Source organism: Buceros rhinoceros, unplaced genomic scaffold (assembly GCF_000710305.1).
Source record: "Buceros rhinoceros silvestris isolate BGI_N320 unplaced genomic scaffold, ASM71030v1 scaffold17626, whole genome shotgun sequence".
Classification (NCBI taxonomy): Eukaryota; Metazoa; Chordata; class Aves; order Bucerotiformes; family Bucerotidae; genus Buceros; species Buceros rhinoceros.
This window is the reverse complement of record NW_010418362.1, coordinates 1-22,544: the sequence shown is the minus strand read 5'-3', so window position 1 is coordinate 22,544 and position 22,544 is coordinate 1. Positions and strand designations below refer to the sequence as shown.

The 22,544-nt window shown below is 45.4% G+C and overlaps 1 protein-coding gene across 1 annotated transcript in view; it reads right to left on the bottom strand.

The window, feature by feature from the left end:
* LOC104495542 (homeobox protein Meis2-like) overlaps positions 1-21,207 on the bottom strand; it is a 25,548-nt gene extending 4,341 nt beyond the window's left edge. Inside the window, exons 1-4 of the mRNA XM_010138518.1 lie at positions 21,136-21,207; positions 19,778-19,854; positions 1,851-1,909; positions 519-608 (exon numbers count right to left, since the gene is read on the bottom strand). Of these exons, the coding sequence (XP_010136820.1) occupies positions 519-608; positions 1,851-1,909; positions 19,778-19,854; positions 21,136-21,207 (298 nt within the window). The remainder of the gene's footprint in view (positions 1-518; positions 609-1,850; positions 1,910-19,777; positions 19,855-21,135) is intronic.
* Between the last annotated feature and the right edge of the window lie 1,337 nt (positions 21,208-22,544).

The window sequence follows — 22,544 nt, the reverse complement described above, 5'->3', positions numbered from 1 at the left end:
GGGAGAGAAACCCGAAGGAGCCCAGGCGTAGGACGGATGGATGGAAAGGAAGGAACAAGCATGAGGCTATGGGCAGGGAGAACATAGGGAAATGCAAGGAGACAAATATCCCTCGGACAAAGTGAGAACAAAGACCCCGTTGGTACTTACTTCCCCCTGGCTTTGCCATTGGTTACCTAGGTGAAGGTTACATGTAGTGCCACTGCCCCTCCATGCCCATATTCATGCCCATTCCACTCATAGGTCCTAGAGGGAGATAAAAATCCAAGAAGATGCCAGAGAATGAGCAAAGTCAACAGATAGTGCCGAAAGCCCCGTTCCAAAACACAGCACGGCAGAGGGTCCAGGCCCACTCGAGCGAGAAGATGCCTGGCTTCCCTCGGCGGTGCTGAGGGCAGGCAGAAGACAGGCGAGGCAAGGCAGGCAGCTGAGACAACGGCAGAGGGCGGAGGTGCGGTTACCTGCAGCGGCGCGACCAAGGTCACCCATCGGTGGGTGACGCTCTCCCGGGGGCTTACCTGGCGCTCGGATGCCCATGTGCTGCTGGCCGTCCATCACGAAACCTCCCATTGGTTGCCCGTCAGGGTTATAGGGTGTTCCTTGACTTACTGGAAAAGCGCAGAACATTGCTTTTTAGGGAGAGCCAAAAGGGTCACCTCTTCTCACGGCGTCAAGACACAACCCTCCCACCCACGGACTGCGTGAGACGGCTATCGATGCCAGCTCTAAGAGGGAACAACGTTACTCTTTGAATTCAGTGGCCGGGCTAAAGAGCTTGCTTAGATTCAGCTTCATTTCTTTCTGCGAGTTTGGAAACAAAGTTAGCGATCCAAAATCTCAAGACACGAGGAGCCCCGGCTCCAGCTGCTGCTGCTGACGTCAATCCAGAGATGTGTATAGGAGCCGGATTTTATGGCTGGAATAGTTGCCCTGAAACCGCAATGTGTTAAATTACGCCTGCGTGCCTGTCTAAGAGCCGGACCTGGACGCGTCCTGCCAGATATTTACCTCTAATGACACAATAATTGAAGGTACTCAAAGAGGAAGTGTGGCCCAAAGGCATCTTGGACAAGCGATGGATTTGGACCGTTTGGCGGCAAGACTCGGGAACCAAAACCAACTGGGCTCTTCCTTGATTGTGAATACTCACAGCGAGCTGTGAGCCCAGACCCCGGGCACAACCAGCGTATGAAAACTGAAGATTGGCTTTTTTAAAGAAAAATAACCCCCCCCAAAGTAAATCCCAAAACCTCAGCGGTCGCAAAAGACAGCACTGAAAAGAAGAGACAAGGGACAAAAGGGCGCTGGATGAGTACCACTACCTGGATTTGGGGTTTCAGCTGTACGTTAAAAGCAGCTTCAGAAGTAAGCTGCCTTGGGTTATTAAAGCACATAAAGCTCTACCTCATTGAATGTCTTTGAACTTTACTGAGTCCCACAAGCGATGCTGACCCCTTTGCCCTTTTGACAGGTAATAAAGTTTACAGCAATTCCACACCAAGCCATGCACCAGGGAGTGGTCACAGGAGCAGAAAGAGCTGGGAAGGAAAGCTCCAAATGATGACTGAAAAAAATAAAAATAACTTGAATTCCGAACATGTACAGGAAGTCCAGTCATGGAGCGGATCATTTTTGTTTCTTCTCTGAATTTTCAATGTCTTTTTTCTCCAAAATGTTTTAATCATGTTAAAATGGCTAGGGTTGAAATGAAACAAAGCTGGTTGTATTTTAATTGTCAATCACTCCCAGCATTCACTTCTCATTTATTTACCAGGTAATGGACCTCCTGGTGAATGGCTTGAGGATGGTTTTTGCCTGCGTGACTTGAATAGTTACTATGGAGGACTTGCCTGCTCGATTGGACTGGTCTATCATGGGCTGAACTATTCTTCTTCTAGCATTAATAAACCTGCAAGAAACAGAAGAGGAAAGCAAACGGTTATCGAAGGGGATGACTTCCACCCATCCCCAAGCCCTTCCGCCCTGCTGCGGTGCTCTCCATTGGGTTGTGCAGGGATGCAAATCCTGCAAAACCTCTAACCCCGATGACCTTTGAGAGAACGAGCTTAGGGTTTCCAAGCTGATTTATGTTTGCCTGCTTTTTACCACAGTCAGACACTTCCATTTCATCTTTTCATGGGGGAATTAGCTGAGTTTTCAGGAAACAATACTGGCAACACTCTTCTCAATTCAAAACGGGACACAAAAAAACGGGTGAAGCCGGCGAGATGCTCGCGAGGGCATCTGCTACCTCCCCCTCATTAGTGCCATTTCTGCCTTATGTCCTCCAACTTGTTTTTTCCAATTTTTTTTTTTTATCAAAACCTGCCCCTACCTCTTGCAAACCTAATTCCCTTTTAATGGCCACTATTAAGATAATGAACTGTGATGGCAGAACCCCATCAAATGAGAGAACGTCTGGAGTTTTATCACCACTAAGTCACACTGCTGGGGACTTCAGAGTCATGCATTCCTCCTAGCCATTTCTTGGTGGGCTTTTCCCCCCGCTCTCTCTTTATGCAAAGTCTGAGGGGTCAAGGCGAGGTCATAGCTTTACAGTAATTGAATTTATAATCCTGTTTTCTCCAGCTAGGCCTGACCATTTACAGCAAACATCTTGTTAAACTGTAATTACTGGACTACTGAAAATTCCCCCTCAAACAATGAAAAGCAGATCTTTGGAAATAAAAAAAAAAAGGACTGCAGGGTTTTTTTAAAATAGCCATCTGCAGTTGTACTGCTTGTGTTTTTGTAGCTCTTCGCCTCAGTTAGTCTTGCAATGCTTATTTGGGAAAGGAATATTCAAAATAATGTGGAGCAAAAGAGAAGAAGGAGAGGGATCACAAGTGCTCCGTTCTCCTCTGTGGGCAGTCCTCGTGGCGCTGAAATCAGGAGGCAGGCTGAAGAGCGTTAGAAGAACTTCTCCTGTGGTTAAAGCTTAATTAAAAACCATTTGGAAAACATCTCCACCGAGATTTAATCATGGCAAAGCCTCAGACTTTACGTTCTTTAAGAGAGAGAAAAAGAATAATAAAAACGTGTATGCTGCAATATTTACTAGCAAAGGAAGAAGCGTGAGCGTGGGTAAAACCACACTACAATCACAAAACGCAATGGGGAAGTCCACAAAAGGCTACTTGGTTCTTGGTTTTGTTGCTTTTGCTTGGGGTGGCTTAGCAGGAGCTCTCCTTACTGCAGAGAGAAAACCACCAGGACCTTCCTGCAGGAATCAGCTCTGCCCACCCCTTCCCCTACTCCAGCGAGAAGAAGAATCGCAAACCCTTGCCCCGGGCTGGTTTTTTTGCCCTCATCAAAGACCAGCACAGAGATTTCGGTCTCCTCCTACCTCCTACTCCTGACTGACTCCCATGACCCAAACTCCCGTAAGAATTAATCAAGATGTTAAGCCCTTCTGAAACGTATTTCAAGAAAGTGGGTTCAAAGGCACCAATTTCAGGTGTCAGTCTGGAAACCTTACACCTTAACTAGGTCATGTTTTGTCAGCAACAATACTGGACCAATTTTTCTACACATTTCCAACAGCAACAACAAGCACCACAACCAACACAACTCCAGCAAACGGTGTTGCAAATCAGTTTATCATTATCTTCTACAAACCATGACAATTAGAATCATGTGAGCAGAAGGTTAGACTAATTCTCCTTTCTCATTAGAAGCACAGGTGTAGCACAAACATCATGCGAAATAAGCAATTAAAAAAAAATCTGCTTTTTTCCCCCATTAGCTGCCTTAGCTCCATGACCAATTAGAAAATTGTTTAATATCTGTAATCTGCATTTACAGAAAGCAATTTTCACAGTAACCCTCCTAAGTAGAACACCACCACAAAAGCCCCGTGCCCCAGCCATTTCTCCGTGCAAAGCCCTTGCTGTGGTCACTCCAGTCCCTCCTGCCTGCTTGCCCAGCACTCGCTCCTGCGGCAGGAGGGCAGGGGGTTTGGTAGCTGGTCACCAAAACTTTTATTTGCCGAAAGCTTTTACTCTAAAGAAACCCTGAGCAGCATTAAGCACGCTCACCCCGACTTCACAACCTTCTCTTCCTTCTCCTCCAAACCTTAAGTGCTTTCAATGAAAAGGGTGGCTCAACAATAACCGTGGAGCTAGAAAAACCAACAGTACAGCTAGAAGTGACCAAGCCGTGACTTCACCGAGAACTGCCCCCGAGCCGTGCTCCAGGACAGCAACCTCACCTGTTTGCCCCACGCTAGCGCTCGGGAGAGCTGCTCGGAGCACATTTTACACACAGGTACTTATCAGTCCTCTTCCTCCCACGCATTCGCTATTTTCTGTGAGCAGCGATTCTGCCAAACAGCCCCGTGTTTGGATGTCTTCGGGGGGAATTCAGACGCAAGAACATTTTCCTTCTGGGCAAAGTAATAAAATGACATTCTCGCTCCTCCCACTAGAAGTCAAACGGAGGTCAGCTCCCCATCCTTGTATCTGTTTAAATAAACTGGTCCAGCTGTTTGTTTCCAGGATGCCCTTTAACCTTCTGTCCCATCCTCCCTGCCTTTGTAACAGAACGCTTTACTTTGCATTATAGTAGACTCCAAACCACTATGCATTTAAAAAAAAAAAAAAAAAAAAAAAAAAAAAAAAAAAAAAAAAAAAAAAAAAAAAAAAAAAAAAAAAAAAAAAAAAGGAAGAAAGTATTCACTTTCAAGTTTCTTCCTGCATCCCAAACCTGGAATTCGTAAGAACCCATCAGATGAAAACTACTAATGCGGCTTGCCTTGAGAGAGTGCAGTGCAGCGCTGTTACATTTATAAATCACATTTGAGAACTATTTGCAAGCAAAATTGCGAATTAGCTGTTGCTGCAGAAACATACGGGCGTGGGGATAATTTCTTTGAACTCTCTGTTATTTTCTTTGATAGAGGGGCCAAGATCTTTTGATCACTCTCTGAAATTCCAAGGCGCCAGGCTGACGTAACACCAGCAAAAATGATGGAACAGGAGAGCTAACAGGAAGAATCTCACTGCCCCTTTTCCCCATGTTCACATTCACCTATTTCAAGAGAAAGAAACCCTAAATCATTGCTCTAATTTTCAAAAGTTCAGAGGAATCAAGACCTAAAAAAGATATTTGCCTATTAAGTGCTACTCAAATGTAGTATTCTCAAAATACAACACAGTGTAAAACTTCAGTTAACGATTACGACCCCACATAACTCACTCACTCACGTGAGTAAAGACCCACACAGGCTCAAGGACTTGCATAAAGTACTTTCCCCCATACCAGTGCTCTACGCATTGGTACCTTGACTCTGATGTGGAAGGGATTTTTTTGGTTTGTTTCGTTTTTTTTTCTACTCAAAGAGCAGAATCAATAGTGGCACATCAGGAGATCCCTCAGTGCACAAGTTGCACCCATCTCCCAGCCCGAGGAGAGCTGAGAACTCTGCAAAACGCTTTGGTTGCTTGGTTCCCCCCTCGCCCCAACCCTACCCCGACCTTTCTTTTTTTTTTTTTTTCGCATGGGGAAGGATCTGGCATGGAGGAAACGTTTGAACAGTTGGGCAAACACAGAAGTTTATAGTGTTTATTATTTTTTTCAAGTTTTTTTGCATGGGGAAGGATCTGGCATGGAGGAAACGTTTGAACAGTTGGGCAAACACAGAAGTTTATAGTGTTTATTATTTTTTTCAAGTTAACTTTTCCTTGCCCTTCTTAATACCTGAGTGTCAAATACCAGTATTCCACCTACATAACCCTACAGAGGAGGAGGACGCCCTCTTTTCGCCAGTTTGCATTTTGCTAGGATGCTTTCTCTTAGGTTTCCTGCCCGGGGTCTGTCTCCAGAGGTCACTGGCAGTCGCCCTGGTTGGTGCATTGCTGGTCCCACGGGTGAGATCCAGCCCCGGCCCCAGGGAGGCAGCAATCTGCCTCTGCGCTCTGACCTTCAGCTTGGCCGCCCTCTCTGCCACGCACAAGTTTTGTTTCTTCTCAGTGAGAGGCAGCATGGCTGGTGATGACAAAAGACTTATTTTAGTTGGAAATTGCCTACAATAATAGCAGCCAGAGAGCGAGGATTTTCGGAGGGTCACCAAACCTCCCGAAAGACACAGCTTGCTAAGGCTCAGGTTACAGCCCAAGCGACATTTTCCGCACAGATCTGGTCTTTTTCCCTTCCCCTTGTATTTCGCTTCTGTCGAGTGAATAAAACAAGACCTTCCTCTGCTGTCACGAATTTCCAAAGCCACCTTTGCTCAGGAATTGACAGAGCGATTGTGGGGACTTCTAAATTGCAGTCTTTGAATGAAATTTTCCAGGAGCAGCTGTCCGAAAGGAGATGCTGAGACTTAGCGGTGTATTGAATTTATTTCTCCCCCCAGCCCTCCCAAAGAAGGAGACTTTCACCCCATCAGTAACTTTGGAGTTGCAGGCTGCCCCCTCTCAATATTGCCCCAAAGCGCTGCACGCCAGAAGTCGGTGTATCACGAGCAGCACCAAGAAATTCCCCCAAATCTCTCTGTCTCATCTTCTCCTTCAGCTCCTTCTAGCAAACCAAGGTGAGGATGATGAGAAAGCTCACAGTACCTACAAGCCCCAGTGCTAAAATCTCTCTTGCTATGAAAAAACGGTATCCCTCTTGACAACAAAGAAATCATCATTTCTGTAAGAGATGCCGAAGTATCCAGGGCCCTTCAGACTGGCAAAGTGTTCGCTTGTAAAACCAGCCGTACCCTTTGCTGCATTCTGGGATCCTTCATCTATACAGCAGCAAAACAACCTTCTCTCTTCAGCACTTAATTCCCAAACACTTAACAGGTTTATCTCTAATAAAAACAATTTAAATGGAAGATGTGCTATAAACCGGGATTATTACACTTCAGTAACTGCTTCATTCCTTACTTTAACATATTTTCATTTTTCCCTGTGTATTTGTTTTCGAAAGCTTTTCAAAGGAGTCAGTTAAGAAAGGAAAAACTCCATAGAACTTATTTCACCAAATACTTCCAAATGTTTTAAAAACAGCCTTAAAAATAGCAAGCTCCCTCTGTAATTATGAACAGAAAAAAATAACTGCAGACTTTTGAATGGTAATCACATCTCCCCATCCCTAAAATGAGAAATAAATGTTAAAAGAGTGCTTACTGCCGTTATTAGAAAGTTCTGATCCTGGAGTCAGTTAGTGAGCTTAATGACCCGTAACTACTAGTCATTAGCAATCCCTGCTCTCTGTACTCCCTTTATTTGTAAAGAAAAAAATAAATCCAAGACACTCAAGAAACTTTGTTCAGTTTAAAGTCAAACCTTATGAAGTCATGTTTGGCAACTTTTCTCGGTTTCTCCTCCTCCTCCTCCTCCTCCAAACCGAAGACAGTTCAGGACTGCAATACATCATTTACAACACTAAATGGAGGTAGGGAGGGAAGAGAGTCCGTGGGCTGCTCACCTCCCACTCCAGACACGTAATATTGGAATCTGCTCCAAAGGCAGTGAGTCCATCCATCAGGAGCATCGGGAAGGTCTCCTGAAAACTCGCCTCTCCCTCCCTCCTCCACCGGCAGCACCAGCGCCAGGGACTGTAGATAGGGCTGGGGCGAGACAATATTGAAGAGCGAACAAATAAAATACTTTGCAAAAACTAGTGATGAAAAACCACTAATTAGCTGACAAATTTGATGTAAAGCACTAATGAAAGCCATGTGTTGTTCCTCAATTTAGTTTCAAAAATAGCTTCTGACTTCAAGCATTACTATGTGACCCCACCGATGGATTCATGTTGTGCATTCTGAAAAGTTGCTTTAAAGCACAGGAGTGCTGTTGAGTCTCTCGCGAGCCAACCCTGCTAATGTAGCAAACACATTGAGGGCAAAAGAAGAAATCGGAGAGATGGGATCAGGTGTGCGCTCCCCGTCAGAGAGCCGGCTCTGCCCTGCATTCCGCCGGCCCAACACACACCAACGTGCAAAGCTCTGCCTTTGGCCACCTTCTGTGCTTGCTCTTCTCCCAAGCCCTTAAACCCTGCTTCTTCTGCTGCTCCATGCCGTGCTTTCTTCTCAAATCCCCGTGAGACACATCCTGCCTTGAAATAAAGACAGGATTTGGGGGAGCACCCTGGCACCAGCACCACGGGGCCCCACGCAGCTGCGGTGACCACCTTGGGATGGCAGGGAGCCTGGCGGTGGCTCATGCTCCCGGCACAGAAGGGATGGCTGACGGCTTTCCATCAAAGTGTGGAATTCCTGCGTGTCCTTTGGCCCAGATGCTCCCCCAGCCCCAACTCTGCAGGGCTCACGGCTGGTGGCTGCTCGATGGGCCTTTCTAAAAAAAAGCTAGGCAGGAAACATGTTTCCTGTCTTGCAACATTCTCCCCGCTCCCCAGCAGGACGGAGCTAGAGCCTATTTGTATTTCCTTGGTTAGTTCTGAATGAAAACCAAGGGAGGGACTCGCTAGGTAAGAGTGAGGAGCCAACATGCCTGGGGAAGGGCTCCCTGGACTTGTGCCTCCTTGCTCTGCCCATCTCCAGTGCCCTCCCACACCACAGGCGAGCTGCTGTGGGCCTTTCTGGTACCCCCTCTTTCTTCTCCTCCTCCTCTCCCATCCACAAACCCCACTCACAGTCCTCCCAAAAGCTCGGCTGATGTGGAAAGCTTCCGGTGAAAATCTGAGTCGGGCATCCAGACGTCTCCCCACCGATGCCAGGGAGCCGGAGCAGAGGCCATGCTGCAGGTCTTGGCTGCGCTGGGGAGGGCTCACAGCAACCTCGTTCCCTGACACCGCAATTCCCTCGGGGTGCAAAGCAGATGTAAACTCGCCCTCGGCAGCCAGATGATGTAAGGGGAAATCTTTACATGGCAAAGCGCCAGCAGAGCTGACCTCCCGTCTCTTCCCTGCTCCCAAATCCCAGCGCAGCTGTACTCTGCTGATCTCCGTGTGCCACAATTAGCCTTTAAGGAATATGGCAAGGATTCATCTAGCCGAGCAGCACTAAGGCTGCTCTGACTCCTGCCCAGGACAGCACCAGTTGGTTGCACAATGCACTACCAGCCAGAATACTGCCTCCCACAAAAATCTTCTCCCCGCCCAAGGACTGCTGCTGCCTGGTCGCTGTTCCACTGCAGATTTGGGAAGTGATTCCTCTCAGTGCCATACAGAGCACTGCCTCTGCTGGGCTAGAGACACAAGCTCCCAAACGAGCAGACCATACCACAAACCCTGCACCCTTCCAAACGCTCGTGGCAGAGGGTGCGCAGGCTCTCTGCAAGCTCTGAGAGCAGCCCAGATTGTGATGCACATCTCCCAGCTCCAGGTTTTCCCCCAGCTCTGAGGGGGGTCTGAACCTCAACTTTCCACCTGAACCTTCAGGAGAGCACATCTGGACTCCGTGACTCAGGTCCTGATCTCGTGCACACCGTCAGTGCAACCCAGTGGCTTGTGTTCAGCAGATTGCTTCAACAACCCGAGTCCCCACTCCATGGCAGGCGTTACGCTGGGAACAGGTGAGAATTGATAGCAAAATACTCGCTGCTTCTTTGCAACGTTCCTCTCTCTTCGAGCAACTTCCCTGTCCTCTGTCGATTCAGCATAACTGTTCATTTAAGGGAATGGAGTGTTTGTGAGAGGTGCCTGCATGATCTCTGAGCTTTCTCCTGCCCCACAAGTGGTCTAAACACATGGTGTCCTCCTTTGAGGTACATCAAATTGGGAGCCTTCTCCAAAGAACTTTTCCCTTGTTCACTCCTACCTATAACACACACACGGCATGGGAAGCTGTGCCTGGTCACCCCAAGCGAAAGCCGAGAGGCTGCTCCCACATCTGGCTGCTGGTTTAAGTGCATGCCTGCTCACTGGGGGATACAAGAAATGCTCTGTCCACACTCCTGACCAGATCTTCGCACCCTCCTCTCCTCTCTAGAAAGCCACTCAAGGAGCGTGAAGTAACTCCGTACCCTGCCACCCCACACCAGCTCCTCCAGCCTGTGGGACAAGGAAAAGGGAGCCCAAGGTGGCCAAACAAAGACAAGTGTCTTGGGCGGAAAACACCCCTGGAGCCCCCAAAAGAGGAGAAGACAGAATGGATCGCTGTGTGTGACCTGTGATTTGCACATGAAATATCCCTGCTCTATAATCGCTCTGGTCTGTACCCCAAGATATCGGCTCAGGGTGGAGGAGGGAAGCTGTGATTCCTGTGGTTGCGTCCTCCCCACCACGGCCGCGACAACAAACACGAGCACGTTGGGGTATTTCATGTGATGTGGGCACTTGCAAAACTGCTTTGAATTTTTTTCCTACTTTTTTTTTCTCCCCAGAAACCACAAAAAAGACAACTCTGAGTCACAGCCAACCTGAAAAACAGCCCCACACGTCTGGATGAACTTCCTCCCAAGGCATCCTACTTCAAAACATTGTTTTCTAACCACTACTAATAACCTGCTTTGTAATCTACTTTATCTAAACATAATTTCCCATTAAGTGAAGTAATTCATTTTGCTTCGAATGCTACTCCTCACGGCGTTTTATTCAGGCCAGGAGAAAAGACGTTCCCAGAAAACAATGCAAACAAAACACGCACAGGAAGGTCAGAGGAATGTCACAGATAAAACGAATTTGTAAGGGCACGGGACACAGAAAGCTTAGGGATCAGCTCGCAGATGGCACAAACCTCCTTTATAAACCAGGTGAGAAGTCGGACACCTCTGGGATAAACCTGAATTTAAAAGGAGCTATTGCTATTGCGCTTTATCATTAGCCAAAAAAGCCACAAGGACAACAGTGCCTGGGCAGGGAAAATAAAAATAATAACCCGTGAAACTGTTACATGACCTAGATTTTGTTGAAGAGCTGCAGAAGTAATATTTTTTTTTTCCAGCAGCATCTGCTGCTGTTTCTTTTCTTTTTGAAAAGTAAAATAAAAGGCAGAAGCCTCGTTAGTGCTAACGCTGGTACAGGCGGCCACACATCATCTACACCAAAATCATTTCAGGGCAGGCAGGGCGAAACACACACCTCAAAAGCACGTCCTCGCCCTGTGCCTCTGGCTGTGTTTCATTTCTGAGAAAAGAAAATTGGTTTAGCCAAGAAGGAGGCAACATTTGCCCCATTTTTAATATTTCAGGCTGACTTTTTTACCAGGCAGTTTGTTTTATGCAGGTGCAGCCCAGAGCGAGCGTCTGATGTAAGCGCGAGAGAGGGTCTCTGAGGGCACCTTTCTCCGCGTGTTGGCGTTTCAGCTCGCAACGGTTAATCGCTCTACACCAATCTCAGCAACTGTTGACACAAAATAGGTGGAGATCAGGTCTGTGCAAGCACAACATACCAGAAAGGCAAACGATATGTAAACACACTTCAGATAGCTATGACAAGAATAGACCAAAACCTGACTTGCAAAGCAGTGACAAACCGTGACTTTCCCCTTCTCTCTTTTTTTAAATACACGGAGGGTATATATTTTTTATTTTCTTTTATATATAGAGAGAGAGAGATAGAGGGTATTTTTCCTGACCTAAGCATCTCTTCTGCTAAAAAGAAACCAAGCCCTGAGAACTGTACTGACAGAGGACGGTGCAGATCCCTCCCCCTGCTTGCAAGGCAGCGTTTCTACAATATCACAGTGTCCTGGATGATTTTTTTTTTAACACCAAACTCTTGTTTTGAGATAATGCGCACCTGAATCTCAGCCTTTTACAACAAAAAGTAGCAAATGAAGCCTTCTGACCCCTAGCCTGGGCCTGCAGAGTGAAGCTGGGGCAGGAGCAGAGAAAAGAGCAAGTGGTGAATGTTTGCCCAGTGCTGTTTCATCTTATTTCCCTGACACCTGACAGTGCATTTGTTAAAGAATATTAATACACCGACTGAAAAAAGAAAAGTTTGTCAGGCACAAAAGCATCCCAGAAGAGGACAGAATGCCTGAGGGAAACCAGGGGGCTTTTCGGCCGCATATTAACACCTCAAGTGCCGAGCACCATGTGGTAGTCAAGACTGTTGGCAGGTAAACCCCGTTTGCACCGTGCAACATTTTGTGGTGGGAACCAACCTTTCTCCCTCTCAAACAAGCATCTGTGGGAATAAAATAACACCAGTTATCTGCTCGATGCTCGGGTAGCCACTAATTAGTCTGTTAGTTTGTGCAAATTAATTCCACGTTTGCTCTTGAACTAAACAGCGTTTCCTCTGCTGGTTCGGCCCAGCCTGAATCCAGGGGCTGTCAGAGCTATAGTTAGGGGAAACACCCTCCCCTCTTTCTCCTGGACCGGGTGACCTCTGGGGGCAGTTTGGGGTGCGCGGAGATTGCCAAGGCTGGACTGAGGAAGACACCCAGGCTCTATCAGCTCTTCAGGGTGAAAGCCCTTCCTCTGCTCCACCTGAAGTGATGGAGGCCAAGAGGAGCATTTCCCCAAAAAACCTCTTCATCCACCCGCTCGAGTACCTGCTCCCTTTGGAAAAACTCCCCAGTGAAACCTCCTTAAACCCGCGTGCCACAACCGAATCCCGCACGTTTAAACCACCGTGCTGTATTCTTAAATGGCTTTACTGACCTAAAAAAAATACCAGCCTGCGATCGGGTGACACGACGGTACCCGATGGCTCTCAATTCACAGCTCTTCCCCCTGTAAGCTATTTGCTCAGCTTCTCTAATAACACCTTGGCTGCCTGGCAGCTCTCCAGGGCTGTCTAAGGCAATATGCAAGCTAACGTTTTTTCGTCTGATTTCAATATTTTCTTATGAGTAACTATATAGGATTTTACCTAGTGAGTATTCCTGATTGCTGTAATTTAAGAACAGAGAAATAGACTACAGATGTAATATTATTATTACAATTGGCATTCAAGGTGAAAGGCATAACAATTAGCTAAGACTTAGTGAAAACATAAATGTAAAAACCTGCTTGAAAAGCCTGGCACATGGCACGTTTAGAACAGCTAATTTACTGCACATATTCCGAATTGCTCTAACGGTGTAACCATTCACCCGGTGAGATCCTTTTTTAATAGTCTTTCTTGGGGTTTTGTGTTTAGGGATGGGGGGCCGAGGGGATGACTTTCACATCGCCAACACCTACCGTCTTATTTCACTTGGAAATAAGAAACAATACATATTTGTTAAACTTGAAACATATATTCTTTCTGTGTCTATTTTTTCTGCTTTCGCATGTATTCCCATTAACAAACAGCATTTTAATAACACCTGTATACATATTCTTGAATCGCATAGAGAAGAAAAGTAAATAGTTTCCAAAATCTGACAATTAAGTTCATATTGCTGAAGTTGAGAGGATAATTTGTGAATGTTTTAACATTTACAAGTAAATAAGTACTTGTATTTACTGTATCTGATTACGGAGAAAAGTATTTGTTATGTTCTTACACAGATTCAAATTGCATCTTGACCTTTTCTCGTTTAATCTGTTTACTGCCACAAAAGCAGTAATAGATACATCTGAAAACAAGCAGATATTTTACTCGCCTAGGACTAAAAATCCCTTCCTGCGATGTGCTCTGTGAAGTGGCAAACCAAGTATCTCGCTGATCTATTGTAGCCTGCGATTCGGTAGGCAGCAGGGGTGAAAATCCACCCCTGTGTATAGGACCAGCACCTGCTTGTGCTCTGCTCCCTCCCTGCCAGCCTCCTCCCCCACTAACACCCTAAAAATAGTGCTGAAGTGGGACTGAAGTGGTGCCCTGGTCATGTGCTGGCCTTTCGCTCAGGCTGCGTATCACCCTCTGCGGAGAAACGGAGCAAAGATGATGTCTGTGTTAAATGTCCAGCCCCACAAAGGGGCCTTTCCTTCCCCTCCAAGGGGCTGACGTGGGGCCAACACCTGGGACTCACCAGACAACATTAGCACTTGGGTTCGGAGGTGTTTGGGGTGTGCTTTAGGTGTACCAAACCCCAGGCATGCTATGATAAAAAATCCACCGCGACAAAACCAGGGGCATGGGACTGTTTCCCAAAAGGTGGCGGGGTGAAGAGCCATGGAGCTGCTCCTCCTTCCCCTGCTCCTCTGAGGAGGGACAGGCAGGGGCTTTCTGCACCTGCCCCATCTGCATCTGTCCCCCCCCGCCTCTCCCCATCCACCCCACCAGCATCCCCCCATCTGCCCTATCTGCATCCCTCCCTCTGCCCCATCAGCATCTGACCCCATCAAAATGCCCCCCATCTGCATCCCTCCATCTGCACCTCCCATCTGCCCCATCAGCATCCTCCCCCATGCCCCCCGTCTGCATTTCCTAGTCTGCATCCCCCCATCTGCTTCATCCGTAACCCCACCATCTGCGAGCTGGGCCGGGCATGACTGCTGAGCAGATGGGAAGGACACCCCTCGCTGCGGTGCTCCCCGTTCATGGCTGGGTGCTGGGGAGCAATCCCTCATGAGATGTGTAAAATTCTGCCGTCCCTGCCATGCCACCCTGCCTGTCCATGCCACGACAGTGCTTCACCCCCTGCCCCATGCAACTACCACCACAAAGCTCTGCCACTGTGCTTACCCACCCGCTAAGAACCGGAGAAAACTTCCTCCCGGAGGGAAGCTGTGACGGGGTTAAGAGAGCAATAAGGTCCCTCTGGGTACCTGTGCCCTGCGCTGGCAGTGCTACCTAACAGTAAGGTGGTTTGGTCTTCCTATTGTAAACTCACCTCAGATTTTGCAAACTCATCTTCAGGCTGGTCTTTTCAAAATTTCTTCCTTAAAAAGTTTCAGAAAAATAGCTTCAGCCGTCTCCGAGGATGAGATTAGGGAAATTCACATCATTTGATCATTTTTTCCAGTGTGTTTGGTTGGGGTTTGTATTTGTGTTTGGGTTTTGGGTTGTTTTGGTTTGGGTTTTTTGGGTTTGTTTTTTTTTAATGCAAGCCTAGGAAATTATACACAAAAGTGACATTTAAAGAAGCCAAGATCGTAAAATCAAGAACTCAAGACTTAGGAAACTGTATTACTAAAGCTGCTTGCACCCTATTCTTTGATCCATTTTATATGCAAACAGTTCAGTTACCAGCTCACGGTACAATTTTTGATAGGGCTGAATGCCCAATCACCCCAGTGATGATTACATTTGTTATAAGAACAAGCCCAGGGCACCATAATGTAAAAAAATTTATTTCTGCAGGAAATAAACTTTGTCAAAGTTAAATGAATACGAAAAACAGCAAAAAAAAAAAAAAAAGCTCAGCAGCCCTGGCTGAATCAGCTGAATGCTGCTGTGGAGCGGAGGATTCAGCTCTGCTGCTGCCTTGGACTGCTTGGTCGCTACTCAGTAACCATGAAACCCAAACTTTTCACCCGCACTTACTGATTTCTCGCTTCTCTCCTCCATACCCAGCACTGGAGGTTGACAATGCATGACGCTGAAGCACTGAAACCTCGGAGTTTCCACTGAAACTCAGAGTTTCGGTGGTTGTTGGACCTTAAACCTGGATAACCTGCTGTCATTTTGAGTCATCTCGGAGTCCCAAACCAACCCCAAACTGGTGGCTGTGCTGGACCCGGACCTCCTGAGCCTCAGTTCTTCACCTGTGAACTGGGACAACACTACTCTCTTTCTTTGCAGGGGAACTGTAAAAATAGCATGCAGACCCACAGCCTTGTGCGCATGTATAGACAAGGGGAGGTCAGGGGAGGACTTGGCTGTTACAGCAGTAAGTGCGGTAGGAAAGCCCAGCAGTAATTATTAATTCCATCTTCAAGCATGGTTTGAATACAGCACAACAAACGAAGCTCTGAAGAATGAGGGTAAGATAAAATATTGACTAGCTGCTCCATCATTGTCTGGTCTGTGCCCTAGATAGCACAAGGGTGTTTTGGAAAAAGCAGAATGAAAACACCTAATGAAAGGCTGGAGCTTTAAGGATTTGAATTTTCAAACTTAATCTTTTTTTTGTTTTTTAAGATCAATTTAATGCAGTTGTACACAACTCTAGCCAGGGAGACAGTCACATACAGGCATGCACATACACAGAGCTTCTATAGGCACACTGTTCCACAAATATACAGACGTTTTTCTGGGTGTAGCTGGACTTCCCTAAAACACAAACAAGCATCTGACACCTAATGCAGCCCTTGATGAGAATTGCTCACTCTCCTCCATAGAGTACCACCAGTAATTATTTACCATTAGTTCTTAATGGGAAGAAGTTCAGCTGGGAGGTAGTAAACAAGAAAACTCTGTAGATTGTTCAGTATAGCCTGGCTGGCTCTCAACTGAGGTACGAAATGATTATATCACACCTCCTGGATATTTCAATCACAGGATTTTATCACCAGGGAAAAGCATCTTATTAACCTGCACCCGGTCAGGTCCCTTCCACGTCCATGTATATGCAACGTTGTCACGATCATACCAGCGCCCCTTCTAGTTCACACTACCAAGCTGCAAACCCTAAACTGCTGCGGGCTTAAAAAACTAACCAGATGGAGACCTGAAGCGTTCATTTAGACTAACGGCACCTCGAACTCTGCTACCTTCCTACCTGCCAGAGATTTCCTTTTTTTTTTTTTTTTTTTTTTTTTTTTTTTTTTTTTTTTTTTTTTTTTTTTTTTTTTTTTTTTTGCAACAGGGTAAGGGCTCCCTCCTCTTCCCACGGTAGAAACATCCAACTGTGGCAAAAAGGTGGTCCTAAAAGGCAACACTGGTGACTCATGAACAAAATCGTCTCATAAAAAAAAAAAAAAAAAAAGAAAAAAAATCCTCTGCATGGATTATTTCATCATTAAAAAAAATCAAACAACCGAAGGAAAAGGGTCGAGTTAAAACCGTGGTACTGTTAAAGACATATGCCCTGCCACCAATACATTTTCTGGCACGTCTCACATCATCGCTCCATTCCTGCGAGTCCTCCAGCACCAACAGGAGTTGCGTGCCTCAACCCGGGGAGCCCCAACACTGTATGTGAAAAGCACCGGATTTTTTTCGTTATGGCAGAGAACTGAAGTATGCAACTAGCACATATTGTAAAGGCATTCAAAATATGGCCAAAAGATTGTTCAAATGCTTTCTATCTGCAGAAAACAAACGTCCTCTTCACCGACTGCTCTGTGGCAAACTTCTAATTCCGTCCAGAAAATCCAGCATTCCCAGTTCGGGCTAACGACCATGCTACCAGACATGAGTTTATGTTTTTCATGCACATTTCATGTATTCCCACATGCTGTGTTGCTGCCAATAATTTATGACTGATCTGCACCCAGCCTGCCCTTCAGCATTTCATTTAATCTCTGCAACAGTGATTTACAATGACTCATCATTAATACAAAAATGTACATGTGTGTTAACAAGTTTGGAAGAATCTAAGGAGGAAGGCAAAATTTTTTGCAAGTCGTGGCTGAATGACTTATGAGCCCGCTGAAGAAAGGCAAAGTTAACCAGAAACGATACGTTAGCTCTTCCCTGCAGCAAACAGTTTAGGCAAGAAGTGTTTCTTCTTCCACATGCTGCCTTAGAAGAAAAGGGGTTCCGCAAACGGCTGGGAGAGGGTTGCCCCACACCCCCCAGGGTTCGGGAGGGGCTGATAGCTCTTTGGTCACCCCTGGCCATGGCTGGATGTTTCCTGAAGACACACGTGTGTGTGAGAGAGCTCAACTTGCCCGCACAGCCATGGCCTCACAGCCTCCTTGCTCCTTAGCATCCCTTACAAAAAGCAGGGGCTGAATCATCGTATTTTGGCATCTCTGCCCACCCCCTGTGATCTAAGAAAGCCCCGACTGTCTCTACAGTGTTAAATCTTCATGGGGCTGGGGAGGGAAGGGGAATTGTCTCAATAATTTATACAATTGTAACGCCACAGCAGAATTACCAAACTAGCTCAAGCAGAGGAAGCCTGCCCTACATCCACCAGACTTCAGTTATAATGTATTTTGACCTACTTTTTTTTTCCTCTTGCACATAAGGAACTTATAAAACCACATCTGACACAAAGCCAAAAACTCCCCAAATCCGGGGTGAGATGGGTACCGAAAAACACCTTGGAAAGTCACTCGGGAGAAATTCCACCAGCTTTAGTTCAAAGCATCCCGTGCTCATCATCTCGAAAAATTTCTTTGATGGCCCATCCCGAACAGACGTGCTTGCCCGTGCCAAATCCTGCACTCCTGGACCCCTCCGCAGCAGCACATGCTTGCTCCAGCCCATTGTTAAATAAGACCCCTGACAAACATCACAGCTTCTCAACCGCCAAAGCGCCCGTCGTTAAACTGAAGGACAACCATCGAAATTAGGGTATGGCCCAGATGGAGGTTGGAGGATGTAAAGCTGAAGCAAATACTGGTTTTTCCTGGCTGAGCCAAAATACGGATGGTTATGTTTCCTTGTAACATGTATTTTATGTTGAGTGGCCTTTATTCCTCCGTTTTAAAGTAAATACCTTGGAAGCACACTTCACACGCACCAAAGTATTTGGTATTTTCCTTTATTCAGTGTCTTAAAGGGCTTCAAAAATTGATCTCCCAGGGCTGCTGTGGGGTCACAGAAATTGATAACCCTTACAAGCTATGCTTATGTGAGCCCGCCTGCGTCTCCCAGATAGTGCACTTTGTAAATTAATCCTCCAAAGGCAAATATATTGTAAGTAGCTTGTTATCTCTAAAGTACTAAATTGAAGAATACATGGGATTATATTGACAGAAATTACATTTTCTGTAATGGGGTTTAATATATCTGAAATCTCTCCCATAGGCTCCTACTCTCTCTAAGAGAGGAGGGTTTGTTAATGTAGGTGCAATGGACATCAAGACCAAATTTATTCACTAAAATGGATTAGGCCATGTAATCAGAGCTTCAGTAATATTAATCTCTGACACTTATTGAACGGAAAAATAATACTTTTGTCTGCGAACTGGCATTCCTCCCTCTCTTTTCCTCATCAGGCTCGCTGTTTGCCTTGGCCATTTTCTGGGTATTACTTCAAAGAGGATAAGGTTTCCCATCATAAACACTAATCTAAAAATATTAGGACAATTAATTAGATACACTTAGTTTTACAAGGTATTAGATTGCAATACACTTCAAATATGACAGTTGTTCTGGGATAGTGGGAGAAACCTGCATTTTGATGCGTTAACAAAGGGTAATAAACTCTTTTTTTCAGGGCTCGCTGTTGTGTTTTTATATTTAAATCACGAGTAGTTTCACTGGTTCCTTCACCACGTCCCGGGCAGTTAGAAACTCAAACCAAAGCAGAAATAGCACCGATCCTGATTTCCTTCAAACAAATTGCTACTACAACAGATCAGGGGCTCCAGCAACCCTTAGCTGAAATAAATAAAATGGCTCCACACCATATTTCAGCAGCCAAGCGCCAGATTGTCCTCAAGCTCGATCAAGCTTTCAAAAACAGGACTTTTAAATCAGACCGGTAAAGAGATGGAAGGATGTCAGTCAAAAAGAAAAACCCCATTTTAACAACCACATTTTAAAAAGCATGGCAGCATCGCCACGTAACCATACGCTCTGCAGAAACGGAGTCAATCGCCCCCTTGTTCACCCAACATCTCAACCTCTTCCAAGACCAAAGCTCTCAACATGGATGTGGCTCCCCCCTAAGAAGACTCATCCACAGCCAGGAGGAGACTGGTACCCAAACGTGAATACACTGGGGTCTGCCCAAGCGATGGGAAAATAAATCCAGCTTGTTTGCTGCAGGAGCAATCCTCCTGGTTCCCCGAACTGAAACCACTCCCCCAGCGATATCCCTTCTGCATCAATAAACTGCTCGGGGAGGGGGGAGCAGACAAGGGCAAGGTGTGTCCTCAAAAATGCAAAGCGTTAGCCGGAGGGTGCTGGTGGCCGTAGAGAAACACTGAGGAAAATTACTTACCAATTGTTCACTTGAAGTATAGTGAGCCCTGTGTCTTGTGCCAACTGCTTTTTCTGTTCTTCTGAAGGGTAAGGGTGCTATAAGACACCAAAATAAATATATACATTTAAAACAATGCTCTTTTTTTGGCCTACTTTTTATTTTAAATTAAAAGAAAAAAAAAACAAACAGAAGCATGACATCTATTATTAAAAGGTGAAAATGCTGAGGTGTGTCACTCTTTTATAATTATTAATGGGCTACTACATCACTTAATTAATGGCAGTAAAAGACAAGCCAATTATAAAGACTAGTGAAGTGGAGAAATAGCTGCTTAGGATACTGGCAGTACCTTGATACTCAGGAAGGATATTTGTTGCATTAGCTGAAAGTTTTTGCACTTGTTTCAAACGACCGATTAGAGTCAAGTCGTCCCCCCCCCCTCCTTTTTTTTTTTTTTTTTTTTTTTTTTTTTTTTTTTTCTGTATTTCACAGAACAATAAAGAACGTGATAAAGCACTTCTCTGGAAAACTAAAACACGCTCCTGTTTTCTGAGATAGTGAAGACAAATCTTGCCAGCGCCCCAAAATAATTTGCAAATAAGATCAGCATCCTGAACATAAACAAACGCCTGGGTTTTGAACACAGGCCAACGCAAGGTCAATGATCAGCACATTTTTGCCTGACATTAACATAGCTGTGCTGCACTAATCCTAAGAGACAGAAAGTAAATACTGGCTTAATTGAAGATAATGTTAAAATTCAATCATAAGTTGAATTTCTTGTGAGAACTTGATTGCTTTCTCTGAAAATGTGGTTCTGTGTGAATACAGATTGTTTAATAAATCAACAGCAAAAACCACATCCAGGTTTGAAATTCTGAAATAGCGCTTCTGTCCTTCCCCTCCATGTGAAAACATCACTGCCCCACAGGAAACAGCCACATACTGCACACGCAACAGCTCACAGGAAAACCCCGGCCTTGAGGAGCCGCCTCGGCTCCTCTCCTGGACGCCCAGGTCTCAGCACACGCGGGATTGAGCCCCGCTCTGCTGCGAGGTGCTTCGTACCGTCTCAGTCGGGACACCGGGGTACAGCCAGACAGAGCTCACCAGCGCCCCACTCAGCAGCCGGTCGTCACAAAGTATTTGCTGTTATTCACACGTCCCTTTCTTCCCCCCGAAACATTCCCATATTCTTTAGCGTAATATCACACGAGACGTAAACTGAAACCTTGTAAAGCGTAAGAATTTAAAACCTTGTAAAATTCCGCGATCTTACTGGTGTCGTAACTATTTAGCAGATTTTATGCATTCTTGTAAACAGCATAATCGGACGTCTAATGGCTGTGTTACATGCCTGCATCACCTCGTTTCACCAGATCGGAATTTTTGTTGGACAACTTCCCTTTGGCTGACGAGCCCATTTCAAAGCCCACCACCGTGGCCATCGGCTCCAAAAGATACAAGTTTTTCCACCCCAAAAAGGTTGGGAATTTCCCATGGTCTTAAAAATACCTGTTGTATTGACAGTAAAGCCCCAGATAGCCTTCATACCTGTGAACGACCCCCTGCATGTGAAACAGCTCCAGAACCGCAAAGTGGAAGACACAGGGAAGGGGATTTTACTTCTTTTTTATGGGTAATTTGCATTTTTACACACGCAAAAATAGAGCACAAATTTTATCATCCGCCTTATATCCATGTTCATCCACAACACACAGTCGGACTTGACTTATACCCATCTATCTGAACGTAATATTTTGCTTCTCTTAAAAAACCCCAACCAAACGCCCCGGAGACGATTTGTAACATTTTCATCTTTATAGCTTACTTCCCATTTCATTACTTTGCTATCAAGCAAGGACAAAATCATTCTTTTTTTTCTTATTTCACTTTGCCACTTTACATGTGATCTAATTTTAAGTAATTGAACAAACTGTGTCTAATTTCATGCAGCAAGCAATAATTACTAGACAGCCTCTAGCTATTGGAATTGAGAACTCTGTCTCCATTAAGCAATCTTCAATTGTTCTGGACTTTTTTTCCAAACAGACAAGACTGGATAAAATTAGCCATCAGAATAATACAGTCACTGTAAAAATAATTGCTTTAAAAGTCCCAAACCCCAAATTCCTCAAATTGCAGTATGTTTAAGGTCATCTGATTATTTTTTTTTCTTCATATCCTAGCACAGTATAAACTTTTAATTCAGTGATCAATCTGTAATTGCCGTAATCACATGACAGCCTGGGAGTTCACGTAGCTAATCCCTCTTAGCGAAAAGTTCACAGTGCGGCAGGCTTTTTAAACTAGGATTCGGCGTGGTTTTAAATAATCTTAAATGCTGGGCATCCTTATTATATAAGCTTTCTGTGGATTGTACGAGTTGTTCCTTTGTGGGCTAAAAAAAAAAATCAAATAATAAAAATGACTTGACAAAGAATCAGCACGCCACAGGCTAGGTTGCTATAAAAACATTCAAAGCCTTGTTGCATTCCCACCCACAGGGCTAGGAAGGCCTGTGCTACAGGCAAAGGCAGACATCACACTGCAACAGAGGGAAAGGGGGGAAGCCCTGGGAACTGCCATTTTAGGAAGAAATAGGAAATTCAGTCGAAACCGTTGCTGTTGGTCTTTATTTTGTCCGTGCAAGAATGACGGGTGCCTTCCAAAAGCTTTCTAAAGGTTGTTTAAAGCGATAGACAGACGCACAGAGACATGTGTGTATATATATTTGCCTATATAAGTATATTCTATGTGTGTGGATATGCACAAAAATATATAT